This window comes from Thunnus maccoyii, chromosome 19 (assembly GCF_910596095.1).
Source record: "Thunnus maccoyii chromosome 19, fThuMac1.1, whole genome shotgun sequence".
Classification (NCBI taxonomy): domain Eukaryota; kingdom Metazoa; phylum Chordata; class Actinopteri; order Scombriformes; family Scombridae; genus Thunnus; species Thunnus maccoyii.
Window position 1 is genome coordinate 17,317,443 of NC_056551.1, and position 18,414 is coordinate 17,335,856.

Sequence of the window (18,414 nt, forward strand, 5' to 3'; positions counted from 1 at the left end):
AAAAGCATCATAAAAACAGCACACTAAAAGCACAAGCTAACACACAACATTCATCACATATTAAAAGCAGTTCTGAAAGGGTGAGTTTTCATTAGTGATTTGAACATAGACAGATCAGTGATAATATAACATTGAGAGGGGGCATTTTTCTGTAGTAGTTTTACATTTGATATGTTTCCTATGGCTGTTTACTATGGCTTTTTATGGCTACTTTATTTGGGGTAATTGAGTATTTTTACATTATGGTATTTATACTTTTATGTGAGTAAAGTATTTCAATTGTTTTTGGTTGTTTTTTTGTTTTTGTTTTTTTCCCAGCACTGATGAAACCTGACTATAAGCAGAAGCTTATACAATTTAACAGCCTGTGTGAAAAATGGTGCAATCTGATTTGTGATTTAGGGATGGTAATGACTCCTTTCTATGTTTAAGCACACACAAATTTAATCAGAATTTTGGAGTCCTTGATAAGTTTTTAACATGCTCTTATTAATATGTTTTTGAGTAGAGTGTGTAGTGTTTCTGTCTCTTTATTCTGTGTCAGTGCTTTGCCAAGTGTGCTGTGTTATAACTCTGATATTGCTATCTGATATCCTGAGAGATCCCAGGTATCCTGGGAGTTTGTTTTTTCCAACACCACCACTTGGCTTACTCACTTCAATACAACAAGGCTGTAAAACACACACTAAAAAACACATAGAACATTTGTCATATTCACTTTATTAAGATAATTTCAGACAAAACATATATTTCTTCAGAGACAACATAGAAATACACAACATCAGTTGAGTACTGTCTCAACCAATGGACCCATTTTAAAGGGTTAATGGCTGCCCACTCTAGCACAAAAATAACATTGCATTTTATATTCTATAAAACCAAAGCACACATTCTGACGTGTAGTTAAGACTTCAGATTGTTTGGTAAGAATTCTGAATTTGGACAAGGCTAAGAATCTGGAGGAAGAATTCGCTCACATAAATGTAGACATAGTTTCTATTGTACACCTACACAGATACACACAAACGCACACACGCACACACACACACACACATATACACACACATACACATACAGTACATAGACTGTAGTATATGCACACCCAGAGCACACATATTTTCATTTAACTGTGCAGAGTGTCTGAGGAGGAGGAAGCTGTTGTCAGAGGTAACGAAGGGATCTGCAGGCTTAACAAGTGAATTAACTGACAGCCTGTCCGATTTTACTGTCAGTGCTCAGACAGAACTTGGCATTCACCGAGCCTAGTTTAACACAGGTACAGAATACGTGACATTTGAGGGGGGAGGAAAGACTTTGTCTGATATTGCAATCATTTTCTAAAATTAAAAGAAAAGTAGCGCCAACGAACGACCTGCCACATTCTAAGTTTGAATGTTTCCTGCTAACTGCACATGAGTGTTGCATATTTAACTGGGATGCTACTCTGTTTGAGAATGTACTTCCCCATCACACCCACAGAAGATAGTACAATGAACATAATACAATGTCAGGATGTCAGTATCAGCAAAGTTATGCCATGTTTTTGGACAGTAGGGGAATCAGTAGGGGATAAGTCAAACAGGGGTAAAACCAACAAACCGAATGAACTGAATTTTTAAAAAATGTTGGGAAAAAAACTATTCAAATACAAAACAAATCTTGTGCATTTAATAAGTGCCTTGATTAGGGTTTGTCCCAGTTCTTCATATGCAGAAAAGAACAAAGCAGGTTAAGGAAATAGTAGAAGAATAGAATATCATACAACACTTACAAAAAAACATAGTAAAAAAAAAACTACATATAGACATTACATACAAGTTTACCTCATCATATTGCACAAATACTCAAGTGGCAATTTGTACTGGCCCTCTTTGTTCTCTGTCTCAACACAAATACACAAAGAAAATCAGACATGCACAGGAAAACGTACATGCACACACCCACTGAGTGAGAGAGAGGGAATAAGCTACTTAGCTCAAATACAGACAATGAGGAAACATTTTACAAATGCAGTGTTGGTTTGGAAAACACTGATCTTTTTTTTTGTTAAGATTAAGTTTGAAGGTGAATAAGTTATTTTAACAATCCAAATCAGAAAGTGAGTAACTACTGGGAATGTGAATATACAGTATATGCATCAGTAAAAGTACATCAGTGTATCAAATGTATATAAAGAAAACCTTTAACATCAAATTTCGGGTGCTTTTAACACAGCTATGTGGTTACAAATTGTTTTTTTCTTTTTTGAAACATTGCCTGCTTACTTATACCACAAGACTTGACGTGAGATGGGAATATTTTTATAGAGGTGAAAAGAGTAGCAATAAAAACATCAAATACATTTACATTTGTACATTGAAACAAATAGTGGGTTCACGGATCAACCGTCCATCTACAGTTGTAGCCCTAATGAAAGCCCCCAACATGCATCTATGCAGCTTCTGTCTAGCATTAGCACTGCAATGGCTGATGCAGCCTATCAAATGTAGAAAGTAGAAGTTAATCATTTTAACAAGGCACTAATTTCCATATCATAATGTTTGACATGTGACAGCTGAAAATAAAACCAGTTTTAAATTTTAAAAATATACTTCATGTACAGTACAACTGATTGATGAATTGTAGCAATAAGTAGCTCTCATACTACTGATACTATTGATTATATTAAGCAGTCCCACTGGCTGTATTCAGAGCTGGTGACTTTCATGGGCAGCTAAAGTTTAAAAGTTAAGGAAAAAGTGTCAAAATTTAGTGAGGGGAGCTTGCAGGTTTTTAAATTTAGATTATCAAATTTACCAATATAGTCCACAAATCTGAGTTTGCCAGGTTTTATTTGTGTATGCCTTTAAGGAAATCTCACATATTTCATTTTCTTCTCCATAACAAATGCCAATTAAATATGAAATTCAGAATAGAATATTACAGCCTATTGTTAGTACCTGTACTCCCCCCCTGCCGTAAGGAAAAAAGGCTCTAGGAGTTTGGTCATATTGAGGTGGCAGTTCTTCAGCGTGTAGTAGAGATCAAGGATGGCTTGTTTGCCAAAGCGGAATCTCTGAATGCATCGCTGATCCGTAACATCCATTAGAGGTCTAAAAATTCTTTCCCTTCTGCACACTCATCTTCAATCACAAGACAGAGAGGAACATTAGTGGCAGACTGCATTTTGAATGAAAAGACATTAAATATGAGGAAGTAGGGTGGACAGTTTGCACTTGCTTAATGTCGAGTCTTGATCTTCTAATGTAGGATGGAATAATACACCACAAACTGCTGCATCTAGGTCTATAGGGTGATGAATACACCAGCAAAAATAATAATACAGGACATAAAGGGCTTTTTATGTATGTCAGTGTCTGTTACCACATACACATTAATTTTATGAAGAAGAATTGTGGTTACAACAAACTTTCAGGCAGTGGTGATGGACTTATTACAGATTCTGGTGAGACTGGATGTTGTGCAAAGGAAAATTACTGGATTCCACCTCCAGACAGTCTATTTTGGGGAAACTCCACCCTGTGGGCGTAGCTGTATGAGTGGTGCTTACGTCGATATGTGAGTCTGAGGTCTGAGTTTTGGTGCTAACTCCTCATTACGGGGACATTACTCAGCTCTGAATACAGCCATATATCTCTGCATGCGGTATTGTACATTATAAAAGTGATTATTTCGGAGCTCACATAAATAAAAGTAATTTTTCTTAATGGTTCATAATTTATTGCTACCTTTGGGCCATAAATGCAATTTACGATGATTTGTTGAGTACAGCAAATAGGAAATCAAATATATTTCTCTGTAATTTGAAATAAACACGGGGGGGAAAAAACTCTTTTGATATGAAGGCCTTGATATAGCTACTGGATAGCACTGAATTGCACCAAAACCTTTTCTTCATGAGCTACAAATAACCTGGAAGGTCAACTACAAGTTTCACCTTCAGTGACACAGAATAAAAAATGTAAAAAGGCAGAAAATAACATCAATTCACCAGAGAAATCTAGTTTTAAGTTTAAACTTAGCCCCAGATTTCTAAATAATAGGAGGTAGCTGTTAACCATTGACCTTGAATACTAATTTTGACAAATAAACCTTGGAGCGAGCATTTCATTGAGTTGTTTGAGATCCTAACATGTTGAGCTTTTCAGTCCCACAGATGTTGTTGATAACCTTTTAGGACTGACCAAGCCAAAAGCCCTTCATATTTTTGTCGCTTGGATGTGAATGCAAAACAGCTTTTCATCTGTTTTTCAAAGTCAGTCTTTTGACTGGTTTGTCTCCTGTCTAACTATTATTGTACTGCGATCACAGAAGCACAATTCATTGAAAGGAATGCAGTGAATTTCCTGTTAGCTCTTGGGGGATATGGTTTGTTTTTCCTGTTTCTGGGAGCCAATTTTTTCTTCTCTTGCCCTCTTTAACTTCCTGTCTAGGAGCTTGACTTTACAGAGAGGCAGCAGAGGTGAGCGTCAGAAGCCATTGATTAGACTTCTGTTACCCGTCACCCCCCCCCTCCCATCCACCATTACAAACTCCCAGATCACATTCATTCCAGGCTTGTGTGTCAAAGACGTGGGTTGCGCTTTTTAATGACAATTTAAAGGGGGGCAAGGAGGGCAAAAATGCCTTTTGAGCATTATTAAAGAATACAAAAGCACAAAACCCGTATAGGTGACTTTGAAGGGAGATGGTGGCCCTGCTGGTGGTGGAGATTACCATAATCTCATGCCATGCTGCTGGTCGGTGTGCTCTGGGTGCTTCCAATGCTTGCGTTGGCGCTGCTGTTCTCAGAGGGGGAAGGGTTGGTGGAAACAGGTTGTCGTTTTGCTCCTGAGCAGGGACATCCTGAGGAGAGAGGAGAGAAAAGCCAGTAAGAGCCTGACGAAAAAAAAGAAACTTGATCAAAGGAAAAGATAAATTCCTCACCAGGAAGATTTGCTGCAGTTGAGCTCATGTCTAGTCCAGTTGGGTACCCTGAATAAAGCAGAATGAGATCACTTCAAATCCAGACAATCCAGATCTATATTCAACCAAAAAACACAAAATCATTACACTTACATTTACCTGTTTTTATTTTGATAAACCACAGTGCTCCAATAAGTAAAACTCCAATCAGGAACCCTCCAAATGCGATGCCCAGAACACCAGGTAGGCCAAAATCAAAGCATGGTGGGGCTGAAACATACAGATGAAAAAAACAATGTATGCAAGCTTCAGTTAAACAACAACAATCACAACAACCACAAGTTACACCTCTTTAATCAACATCACATGTGGTTTTGCATGTTTTACCCCAATAATTACAACTGGGTATATTTTACAGCAGCAACCAAGTTATTCATGTATATTCATGATATGCAGAACATACAGAACAGTGAGTAGTCAATCACAGTGAATATTCTAAAATAGTTGGGTTTTCTTTGTCAAAGCAATGTTATTGTTGCATGGTGATGCAGTTGTAAGTTCTCAATGCAACAGTGGTTTGGTTATACAGTATATTGCAAATGTCCAAAAATATATAATATAATATGTTTCACCTGGATAACAGTTCAATTTCAAGGATTTCAGAAACCTGATTGCACTGGCTATTTTCTCTGGAGAAGCCTTGCGGACATGAAGGCAAAGTGTTGAATTTTCCTGCAGTTCTTAACAGTAGCTGCACTAGTGTGTCTAGTGCATACAATGTTTTTAGGCAGCTGAATCTCAAATTCAGGCTCCATGAATGCACCAATAAAGATGTGTTTTACAATAGTCCATTTTCAAATACAGAACTATGCAATGTTGATTATTTTTTATGAAAAAAAGAGAAAACAAAATGTTCTATAATGGGAAGCTACCAACCAATATTTAAGTTGATTTTCTAACTGAGCCAAAACTAACAGCTGCCTCAAAGATTTAAAGATTTATAGTGTAGATTTGAAAGTGACTAACAATATGGTATGGCCCTTTAATACTGCTTTTCAGCCCCCCTCTTAGTTACCATGACAATACAAGCAAAGCACATACTCTAAATAATAAATTTAATGTATGCATTAAATTCATAACTAGTGTGGGGTTAAGGTCTCTGCATAGCTGAAATAAAAAAGTAAATAATTTTCTCTGTTCTGATTTAATGATACAAATTTCGATTTACAATGAAGTCTGGCGCTGGTGTTGTTCTTTGGCTGTGTGTTGGCTTGTACCGCACAATGTGCTTCACTGCTAACAAACTTAATACAAAACATAAAACTGTGAGCCAGCAGCAGTAAAAAAATCACTGTTCCTCAAAACAGCTCTGAAAGAGTATAAGAACAGGGAAACACTAAGACGCGCTCAAGCCTCTGACTTACAGTATCGTATTTATAGCCTGACAAGGCCACCCCACAGTTTTGCTTCACTCATTGTGGTCTGGCAAGGCCATGAATGAATTACCTTGAGAATGATGTAAAGATGGGTATACAATAGATAATTTACAGTTTAACCCTTCACTCAAATGTCATGTTTAACTCTTCCGACACCTAAGCTTTGCTGAAAAAACATGAAAAATGTTCAGAAATGCTTGAAAAATGTCTTTAAAATGTTCCACCAAAATCAGTTTTTTAAATTATTTTGATATAGAAAGCTGTTTGGGAGCTTGGAAGGTTATTATCATCTTAACTTTGACTGGTTCAGTATGTGCTGTATTTAGCCTGGCTGAACTGAATTGCAAAACTGTTTCCAGACTTAAATTTTGAACATTTGATACAGATTTGTCTGACAACATGCCAGTAAGCTGTAAAAGTCCCCACATATCAGTAAAACATATGCTTTTCCCTCTCCCCTTCATCTTCATCTTTACTATTGTTACCTGTAGAGATGCCACAAGTATCCTGAACATTTGGAAGAAACCTATCATCACCTTTGCAAGAGTTTCTCTCACCTGCCTCTGCTGCGTCCTGCCTCCTGGTGGAATGTGCTAGGCTATGTACTACACTAGTCTTAATACAATACAGCTTGCCTCTCTTGAAGTATTGTACATTAAAGAGAGGACATGGAGGACAGACGACAGGAAACTTGCCACCAGTCTGTGCATCATGTGCATTTCAATTATTTTTGTGTGTGAAGTGTTGCACCTGCCTCTGCGGTGAGCCTTGATGCATGGCCTAACTGTATGAACATTATGGGAGTTGGAAGCCTTATATTGTATGTGTGACTCCATAGGGTTTAATTTCATTTAAACACTATCGTACTGATATTGGATTAAACAATACCTAATATCAGCTGAGAGCACAGAAATAGTGACATCTTGTGGGCATTTGGGCTGACTGCATCGCAGGCAGCCAACCCAGTTTGTTGATAAATCAGCAAGGAACATTCCTTGACCCTGAATAGGCCAGAAACATCACAGTCACTCTTACAGGCTTTCTCTTGAGACGTTTTTCTGTAATCAGTTGCCGTGTTAGTTTGTATAAGTGTGGCTTTGACAGCAAAGCTGAATAAACAGGAGCAGGAAGCAGAAGCTCCAGTGCAGGTGGAGAGGAGGAGGCAGACAGCAGGCCTGTGCTGTGACTCCCTGGAGCCCTCTGTATGGAAACTACCAAACAGGAAGGATTGCTGAATGGTGCACTCAGTGCTGCCCAGTGATGGCTCACAGCAGAATGTAGTCTGCTAGTCCTGCTGATATAACCCTTGTAACTCTGACACTGGCTAATGAAAGGAACTTCAAAAACAGACCTACCAAAAAAGGATGTTCCTTTACAACTAGTTCCATTCCTGTATTTTAGTAAGTCCTAGTCTCCAGAGAAATATTTCCATTTACGTAAGATAAAGCAAAACAGAGGAGAGGATGACAAACAGGACACAGGAAAGCATGGATGAATAGTTTAGTCAGCTTCCCCACCACATATGCTGCAACACTGACATACCAACCATTATATTTCTCTTCTAGACAGAAACAGAGGATAAAGGAAGCTTAAGAAATATACAAATCCATTATCTGTTTTACAAATAAGTATGACAAACTCCAGGTTTTCCCCCATTTTATCAACATCTACTTCCTTGTGTTGTTTGGCTCAGAAACTGATTCATCTGAATTTTCCTAGAAATTAATCATCTATCCTTTCTTTGAAGAAAAGACACTTTTCCCTTGTTTGACTCAAATGTGTTGACTGTTGGTCTGACAATAGAACCAGGGCCAGTGAATGTGTTTGGACAGCAAGACAGTCAGACCCCCTTGGAAACACAAAGGACTTCAGCCCCCTCCCGTGAGGGCCATTACTTCTGATTGTGGCCACAAGGTCAGCCTGCAGACCTTCCTAAAGGACGAGGCCCTGCCCCGCACCCACTTACAGCCTTCACTGCATATCCTGAGTTCACTGCTATGACAACCGCCTGCACAGTATTTGTTGTGCACAGAAAGCAACAATAGGAATGAAAATTATAACAGCAAGCAGCAAACACACTGACCAAGAATCCAGACTAGCAATTAAGTCCTCAAGGCAAAAAAGGTAATTTAACAGTTTTAGTATTTCTTCTGAGAGTTCAGCGAGTTTACTGTTAGATGAGAATTAAATATTAAACATTCATCTTCATAGTAAGGGTTTGTGACAAAAATAAAAGAAAATAAACTCAGGCAATTGCTATAGCACCACCATCAGGACAACTGTTCCTACAATTTTGTGTGGATCATTTTTGAGACAGGACCTTTCTACATTTGTTGTGTTTGGTACATTTTATTAATGTAAGAGAAATAAAAGTTATTTTTAAATGTGATTTATCACAAAATCAAGAAAAAAGAAAACTTATATTTACACCTGTATTTCATAGTGTTGCAAATACTGTTTTGAAATTCATTTCTCTACTGAACTGCATCTTTATACAACAAAATCACTAATCTCACATTTAATTGTGTGTCTTTTAATTAATGGGAAGACAGTTTTAGTACTTAAATCATTAAAAAAAGAAAGACACAGAGATGACAAAATACTAGAAAAAACAATAAGCTGGGTCCTGGTAGCCTACCAACAAATTGGAATTTGTATGTAGATAGTGCAGTAATTCTATAAACTGTATGCTTTATAGAAACGCATTTAAATTATATGTTTAAAAGGGGAGTCGAGAGAACAGTACAGTAGGTAGAGGACCGTAAAAATATGGAAAATGCAGAATATGGAAAAAATGAAAAAGCTGCTTAAGATTACATGAATACAAATCTGACCCAATTCTAGCTTAAGTAGAATCTGCTTCAGAGTGTTCAGTGTGTTCGATTCAAAAATGTATTGATCCATATTTTGGAGTTTAAACTGAACTCACTTGGTGGTTGCAGACAAGGCTGAGTAACCTCCAGATTCCTCTTCACTCTTCCTCCATCTCCGCATTTCTAGCAAGCAGGTCAAAGAAAAATGTTTTAAGCTTAAGTATTTTGATTGTGCTGGAAATAAAGAGAGGCCATATCCTGTGCCAACATTTACATTGCAATAGATCCTCATTAACACTACTTTCTCCATGAATATTATACAAATTACACCAGGCAGTATATATTTAAGGCAACCAAAGGAAAGCTGTAACACAGGTTATATTTTTCAATGCAAAGCCATTGAGTTGTTAAACATTTAAATTGCTTTGGTAATTTAAATATATAAATGTATTTATGAATAAAAACTTTTTCCCTTGACATATTTGTAAAAAAATGTACATAAAAATAATACATTTGAAATAAAATCCTACCTCACTGTAGCAAACATCGACAGCACATTCCAGGTCCCACGTGGTGGATGTCAGCTCTTGGAGCTGATCTAAAGAAAAGCTGACTCGTGTGCTGTTGGGACATGAATTCGAGGAGCAGGCCTCTGAAATGAAGGGTAGCTCTTTCACTACAGGGCAGGAGCCCTTGGAGCGCAAAAAGCAGCGGATCACCTTGATGGTCAAAACAATATCCCCTAAAGTGTTCCCTGAAATCTATAAAAACAGAGAAAACATTAAATAAATTGGAGTAGAATCTGTCAAATGGGCATCAGCTGAGCACAGTAAGGTATTACACCTGCAAAAAGAGCATAAAAAAACAATATCCAAGCCTTTCAGAGATATCAGATAATGTATTCTCCTCTTACATTGGCTATTGTGTTTGTGTTCCAACCTCCTACACAACATTACAGTGTGGTGAAATGCTTATAGTAATATTTACATTAAAACTCAATGTCAAAATTTTAAAAAGCAACATATGACCCACAAAACTTTACATTGTGTTCTTTGGAATTTATGACACATGCATGTAAATCCTCATGAACTGCAATCTGTCCAGGTACTAAAGGTGTATGCTAAAGATTCCAGCAACTGACAAAAACAAATGCAAGAAATGTATTAATTTTTGTAATGTTTGGAACAGAATGACCAAAATAGAGATTAAATGTACTATATGTAATAAGTCTTTCTACTGCTGTAAGAAATCAGTCACAATGGGCCTCATGCATGAATGTTTTCTTATTTTTCTTTTGTATTTGTTCTTGCACAAAGCAATAAGAGTAAAATAAGAAAATCCTACATGGGATTCAACAAACTCTCTTACTGTAACTGCCTGAACTTGTTGTAAATCGCTTGTTTCAGCCTGATGAATGCCATTTGTTTATGGGGAGGTGCGCATTCATAAGATGTGATCATTAGCATAATCCACACCCCTAAAATTGCCATATAAGGCCCCACATTCTGCTCCACTTGTGGGCGAGTTTCATTCACAAAAATGTCTTTCCTTCAAGTCCTGCTTTCAGAAATCAGAAAACAATACAAACATAACAAATTTAGGAGTGACAGTAGGAGACCCGACACAATTAGGAAATATGAATCCAGCTAACGTGTCATCAGAACAGCTCTGCACTCTGACAGAAATTAGAGAGGGAATGCTTTGACATGAAGTTAGATGCTAAAAAACATCTTTCTAAAGCAAAGCGCTCCGTGATGGGAGGCAGTCAAAGGATGTGACAGTCACAGAGATGTTACAGGAGTCTATTATAGTCTACAGGTGATGTTACACTGTCAGCTGCAACACAAGATGATACTTGACAGACCTGCAGAGAGACACGAGGCAGCTGTCGGAGTGAAAGAAGTTTCCAACAACTCCTGAAATGTAGAAGTTGCTGTGCCATAATATGCCAATAAAATCTGAAAAACCTTTTAAATAAATGTGCAGCCATGATGATGAAAATATGGTAAACAGAATATAAATTTTGTTTGTATAAAGGTGGTTTTACTTACATATTAATTTTTTTTGTTAATTTCAGTATCATATTTAAATTCAAAATTAATTCAGATTAGGACATTATAATTGTAAATCAAACGAGTGTTTCTCCCAAGTGAAGAAAGGCAGAGATGATCTATTGACCATGTACTACAGGTCTGGACCACGCATAAATTTCATTTGTACCTAAGAGAAAATTGATGAATGCCACAAAAGTTCTTATAAATTACTCGTATGTGCCTTTTAAGAAAATCAGTGCATTTTAACAAATCTGTTCGTACAAGTGCTTCTTGCATGAGGCCCATAGTCTCTGTTGTGTCATTATTATCCCAAAGGTAACATCAGAAGGAATGAAGTTACACAGTACATTGATAATAGTGTAAATTAAACTTATCTAATTCATTGGCCAACTTTCTACTCAAAGCTACTTTCTGGAATTTTCAACCTTAATCTCTCCTTTGCAGCTTCCTCTCATATGTGGAAAAAGCTGACACGTTTCATCATTTATGTGTGCTACAGCTTTTCAAAAAAGTCAAATCATTTAACTGTTCTAAGAACATCCACCATCTATTCTGAGCAATTTCTGAGCAGGAGCTGAGTAAGGAAACATGAGATCCAGACAAGAGGATGCGCAGGCTCTTACCTCTGCATAAATTCTCTTGTCACTCTGCACCTTGGTTTTAGGGTCCAGGGGAGAGCGGTAATCTGGGGAGGCGTATAGCTGCATCAACAGAGGCATCTGATGAGGAGCGTTAGTTGTAATGGAAATGACTGGAACTGGTACTGTTTCTGTAACTGAGAGAGAAATGGATCAACAAAAAATTAGCCATACATATCAATGTTATCACTGTCTTGAATTTATATTGTACTTAATACAGAGTGCCTTTTTCTGTGGACTCTATGCAGTTGTACCACTCTTTCTGGGGCTAAGACAAAATCTTTTTTAGGAGATAGCAAAAAAATTTAAGGCTTATTTTGAGAGCTTAAAAAACCATAAGGGTTTAATGTCACCATAAGGGTATTTTTTTGCATTATGCATGCAAAATAATAGTTTGAATGTGGTAATAACGACAAGGGTGATGAGACATTACCATAAACAATATTTCTTTTGCTATTATTGTTACAGCAGACTCTATCCTCATGATTTCCCATCTCACTGCTAGCATTGCATAACCTGTATTATGTGTGGGCTATACATGCAATACTCCATGTACTCTTTCTGTAGAAAAAGTCCCAAAGTTGAAAACATTGTTTTACCTTTCATCATCTTACCTGCAGGGGTTTCTTTTTGTTCGAAAACCAGTAAAACCATAGAGCCCTCTGGTTTGATTTCAGTGTAGCTGGTGAAAGTACTGGCTTTAAAATGATCTAAAGCCATCCTTTGCACATCCTCTGCTCTGTCACTGTTCAGTGTTAAAACAGGCTGAATTTTATGTGGGATGGTGGGCAGCAGGATCTCATTGTTAGACTGTAGATAAGGCAGACAAGTTGAAATAAATCAGTCATGACTTACAGACTGTCATGTACAAGTACTCAGTCAATAATGTGCTGAATTTCAAACGCAGGGGAAAGCTTATTTTGTGTTGGAAATCATTTACTGTAGCCTTGTTATTAAGTGAGCTATATCGCACTAATTACAACAATGTAATCACATACAGTTGAGTCTTTATCCTCTTATTAATCTCACATGTTATTGCAGGACAATAAATATGATAACTCTCTGTGCTTTAACAACTGGATTGTGTGTGTGTGTAAGCTTACACCAAATGTTGTATACAGCGGGTTGAGGAAGATCCATGTGGTGCCCTGAGGACCTCTCAGGAACATGTTGGTCTTCTTTGTGCCCGTGCGAAGTGATATATTGCTGCAATATGGAGAATCAAAAATTAAAAGAGAATTTCTTTCCAATGGGGATAGCACAATAATGCATAAGATGTTATGTCTTGTAAATCCCAAGGTTTACCGAATGCTGGCATTCTCTGGGATGTTGATGATATGAAGCTCATCTTCACCACGGTTCTGTTGCAGTGGGGAGCAAGATTTGACTGAACTGTGTACATTTTTATAAATCGTCTTCATAAAGTGTTTTTCTGATGGATCTTCATTCTTAAGTATGCAGTCACGAGAGCCAGATTTGGTTCCTATAAAAGCACAAACATTAATATAAAATATTAATGACATTTCAATGGAAATTATGAGAAAATAAAATAATTTCTACATAACCCGTATAATAAAGAAGACATCACAAAAAATGTACTGCCAGCACTTCTGTTTTAATAATTGGGCAGTGAGGTAGTAGCTGCAATAAGCAATTACAATTAAAGCCTGTTTTCTTATATGTATTTAACAGATTTGTTTCATTGAATGTGATGCTCTGAGAGGCTACTTCCGTTCACTATGGCTGGCAACAGAACAGAAATTTTAGTATAAAGTGTTTTACTCAGCAGCCAGTACTAGGGAGCCATAGTCCAGTCTACAACATAAGACCAAACTGCCAGGGCAGGCGCTTAAGCACCTTGCTTTTCCCTCTATGGAAGATGTTGCAGGAGCAGCCCCATGTGAGCTCACTATTCTCAGCGTTTGATCAAATAATGGCAACTGATGGTTTACAGGTGCACCCTGATGCATTGCTCAAATGGCTACGCACATTTTGTTTGGCTTTAAAATGCTGTGCTGGAAATGAGGATGATATCAGTTTCCCACAGGAAAGCAGTGTGAAACATACAGCAGCATATATTTCAGCTATTTTGTCAAAAAAATATGCGTTTGGAACATGCTAAGCACGTAGATGTGGATTATGATACAGGAGTGGTTAGAGAGCTTTATTCCAACTGAAAATTAGTAAACCAACTTGAATTCAAACTGGCTACGGTTACTATTCTCCATCATAAAGGAAACTACCAACTTTTAACAGCCACTTTTCAAGCCTCCAGGGAATTTGTCGGTGCAATATCACTTGAAGTTACTTTTGGTTTCATGATTGGCTTGTAGCTGGGAAACTAGAATTTAAAAGTCGCTTTCTCAAAGCTGTTTATTATGTGACTACTTTTTTCACTCGCAATAGCATGACAATAATATATCAAAACACATTGAGACATTAAAGAAACCTCAGGGACATGTGCATGTTTTCTTTTCAGCTACTCAGCCAGCCTTCAACTTGACAACAGATTGTTGTGTAGTCATTGCAAACATTTTTCAAACACCTACAACAAAGCCTACGCAAGTTCACCTAATACCCCAATACAGGCCAAGGGATACAGATAGATTTGTAAGCTGCTCCACTGCTTGAGTATTTTCAATGCCCTTGTTGAATGTGAGTCAGTTAAAACACTAAGCTAAAACGAAGAGTGGTTGAGCATTTCCTTAAAATTTAAACATATTTAAAAAGAGAAAAGAGAAATATTCCTCAAACTCTATAGTTCATACAGCTGGAGAAAGTCAGGCAATCATAAAGAGAGAGATTAGAACTAAATTACTCCAAAATACTGTTTTTCACAGTATTTTGAAAAATCAGCCACCACAATTCCAGCATCACCAATGTTAACTTCTATCTAAACCCATGTCAGAGCTCTGCTTTGGCTCAAACCGCCTTAAGGAGGCTTTGTTGGGAAATAATTGTGCTTGCACTGAATATCCTGCTGCTACTGCTGCTGGAAATAGCAGCCAGTAATATCTTCAAAGTCCAGCCTTCATTCAGCCATGAATGAAGGCTGAAGGTTTGGATCGAAGAGCTTCTGTTTTTGTGCCTCCATCTTCAGCATCAGTGGTTATTAGTCCACAGCTTCCAAATGATTTATCATATGCAATGTTGTCTTGTCAACACTGAGAATGTTGATGAGTCCCCAGCACTTTGCTTTACCATATGGCGAGTCTGTCAATATATACGTATAACTGTGGTATAACTGTGTTTCAAACATGCAGCATTACTCTATGAGAGGTTTACTGAGCTTTACAATCAGTAGTTGTGCAGATTATTTTTGGAATATACAGAGCAAAACATTCTCTCTGCATGGTTGGTGCTCCATATGTTAATGGTAAAATAATTACAACTGTTTCTCAGCAGGTTTGTCTTTAAGTCTGCACAGATCCTCAATTTAGTGCAAATTATTATGGGCAGTATTAGTATGTACATATAAAATGTGAAAAGTATGAGTTTGACATTGATGAAAATATTAAGTGAGGAACTGATGGTTCCTATATGATCAAATGCAATTTGTCTATCCTATAAAAATATACGGTCAGGGTGAATAATTTAAACAACACAACAACGAGATAGCAGTCTTCCTCTTCCCTGAGCACTCATAAAAAAACTGCTCAATAGCTCTACTAGAGGTCGAAGACTCTAGGGTACCTTTAAGTGCATACTATACACAGTGATATATTTCACTAGACTGTATATTCCCTCATTGGTTTAAGGTGCCTTGTAGGACAAAGGCTGCATGGCAGCTGGTGTTTGGCCCATACAGTACATAGAAGACTGCAAATATTAAACAGCATGGGGTCTGTCATTGTCGTTGTCACTCTTACGTTAAAGTGTAGATAAGAGATAAGTTATAATATCACATACTTGTTAGTTTTGTGGTTTGAAAAAAAAACTTTAAAACAACATACTTGATTCCTTTCCCATTTATTTTTATGTAAGTGTGTATCTATGGTTGAAAAAACTGTCCATGTTGCACTATTACATTATTCAGAAACAATGCATAAGGAGTGTAGTTTTGAGGCTTATTGTCCTATAAACTGACGGCCACATTGGAAATCAGTGAAATCAGAGTTTTTTAATCTAATTTATTTCCATGAAAATTAAGAAGTAGAACTTGTGGGCACTAAAAAAGGATTTTCAGTGCAGTATGGACTTCACAATTTAAGTGCAATGTGAACATCAAAGCACAGTGTTTTCTCAGTGATTTCATCACAAAAGCTTTTCAAACACACTTTAGATAAATGGTTAATGATGAATTTTAGAGAGAGAGCTCTGGAAACAGCACTACATCCATTCTTGATTACTGTACTGGTGCCCCGCTGCTGAGTTATGTAAACTGTATGGTGCACTGACTGCAATTACTTCTCTCTCAGCAGCGCCAAATATGTTGTTTTAGACCAAACAAAGTTGCTGATAGCATATTTCAGATTAAAAAAAAAATCATGGGTGCCAAGGTTCACAAATCTAAAATGCTTATGCAGGCAGAAAGTTATTTACAATACTATAGAGTATTGTGGTGATGTGATGGAATCCTATAATGCTGTGTTACACGTATCCTCCTATCATATGTTTGGCATGTTAACAAACTTTGAAATTAACTCTCATCAGCTCACCAAATTAAGCCTATGAGTTACAGTATTTAGGAAGAAACAATTGCAGTATTAAAATTGTGTCCTTAAAATATTAGCCAGGTTACACCAATAATTCTCACCTGTTCCTGTCAAGTGGATTTCTTTTGGATTTTGGATTGTGGTGAAGGAAGTCACACCCCCGAACTTCTGTGTCGCCCACTTGACCAGTTCCTCATCTTGAGTGGGGAGGTCTACTTTGTGGGGAATCTTGGTTTGGTTTTGTTTAGGATATAAGGAAATTTTGGAGTCATTGGATATCTGGAAAGTAGAGCCAAAGTCATTGTAATTAGTTTCATTAAATACAATTTCCAGAGACAACAGAGTCAGAATCACCCAGGTCCTAAAAGGCATGAGTCTGTCTGTTACGCACTACAAATATACCACAGAACTGAGTGAGCCAGCTTTGTATTTGTTCATATTTACCTCATGTCTGCTCAAATTTTGTCCCTTTCATTCTGTACTATTACTTTTTTTACCCTCCACCCAACTCTCCCTCTATTCTCTTAGCAGGGTCCTGTTAAAAAGAAATGTTTATTATGGTTAAGTGTCCACGAGCCCAGTTGCACAACCCCGTTGGAGCCAAGGTCTTTCCTTTGCTTCCTGAGTGGGGCCAGGAAATGGGACCTTTTTTAGCTTTGTGCGTCACCGCAGTCGGCTGGAATCTGGCTCCATACAAGGTATAAATATATACATCGTTCCCCATCGACTAGACTGTGCTGTTTCCTCGTCTGAGCCAATGGGAAATAATGGAGTTTACATTAAGCTTTGCATGAATAAGAAGGCAGGGGTGGGCATTGGGGAAAGAGGCAGGAGGCTTTTGCACATGTAGACATATGTAAAATTTATTTACACAATAAATAACAATTCAAGAAAGAAAACATGTGCTCCAGTTTCCTTTTTAGGCTCAACCTTTAACAGATTTTTAATCTATACCCATTTGCTCTTCTCTTCTTCAGCGGTCAAGAGGCAGAAGCAGAAAATAAAGTGCTGTACAAGTACTGCGTCTCTTCATATTGTAAACACTTATTCCCACCGACACTCAAGAACAGCAAATTTTGCTTAAGGAAGTATACTTATAGGACAGTGCAATAAGATCATCAACCAAAAGTATCTGTAAGAAATGCTCATGTTTTGTGTGCTTTTTGTACTTTGTTGAAATTATTTGTTTTATCTGTTTTTGAGCTCTAAATTGAACACACATGGGCAGTGTGATACATCCTGGATTATGACTCAACAATTCAGCCTGTTGTTCCATGTGTCTTTTCATCATTCTTAACCACAATATTGCAACCACAGATGGACAGTTGGACCACGGGTGAACACAAACCACAAATGTTTTACAGCTCAGCATTTCACCAAAATGAGGTCCAAGTGTAAAAAAGAGGAAACCAGCCTATTAGTGTGAATTAAGTGTGAATTTATTTGTTTAAGTAATGGAAAGCCTTCTCCTGAGCTGTAAAATATGTGTGACTATTTGTGTGTGTGTGTCCTTGTGTCAAATAGCGAAACAAAAAATAAAAAGGTGAAAGCTAAGTAAGCCTGAGGGAGTCATCGGCCTTTCTACATGAATATTTGATTGACACCGGATCAAAAATAGCGTGAAGGGAAATCTACAAAAATAACAAGAAGGAAAGCCAGTCATGATAGAACCTGGGTAAGGCCATGGAGAAAAAAAAGGATGGGGAGAAATTGGGAAGTTGTTTTAACGATTACAGTAGAATTTTACTCAGATTAGGCACTGTGGAATCAGTTTGATATTCTGCAGGCTGACAGTTAAGTTCAAGGATGTTTTGAGAGAAAAGAGCATCTTTGTTTACTGAAGATCACAGAAATTTCTGATATTCCTTCCCCATTAGTCTGTCCTGGGATGGATGTATGAGGTTCAGATGCTA

The 18,414-nt window shown here is 37.4% G+C and overlaps 1 protein-coding gene across 3 annotated transcripts in view; it reads right to left on the bottom strand.

Annotated features, from left to right (window-relative positions):
* Positions 1–700: 700 nt before the first annotated feature.
* eng (endoglin) overlaps positions 701–18,414 on the bottom strand; it is a 44,223-nt gene continuing 26,509 nt past the window's right edge. For 2 of the 3 annotated variants that reach the window (XM_042395779.1, XM_042395780.1), the window contains exons 5-14: positions 16,603–16,780; positions 13,152–13,329; positions 12,950–13,052; positions 12,461–12,656; positions 11,832–11,983; positions 9,685–9,915; positions 9,271–9,337; positions 5,059–5,175; positions 4,927–4,974; positions 701–4,845 (exon numbers count right to left, since the gene is read on the bottom strand). In XM_042395779.1, the coding sequence (XP_042251713.1) occupies positions 4,724–4,845; positions 4,927–4,974; positions 5,059–5,175; positions 9,271–9,337; positions 9,685–9,915; positions 11,832–11,983; positions 12,461–12,656; positions 12,950–13,052; positions 13,152–13,329; positions 16,603–16,780 (1,392 nt within the window). In that variant the 3' untranslated portion in view covers positions 701–4,723. The remainder of the gene's footprint in view (positions 4,846–4,926; positions 4,975–5,058; positions 5,176–9,270; positions 9,338–9,684; positions 9,916–11,831; positions 11,984–12,460; positions 12,657–12,949; positions 13,053–13,151; positions 13,330–16,602; positions 16,781–18,414) is intronic. The other variant, XM_042395781.1, reaches the window with a different exon arrangement.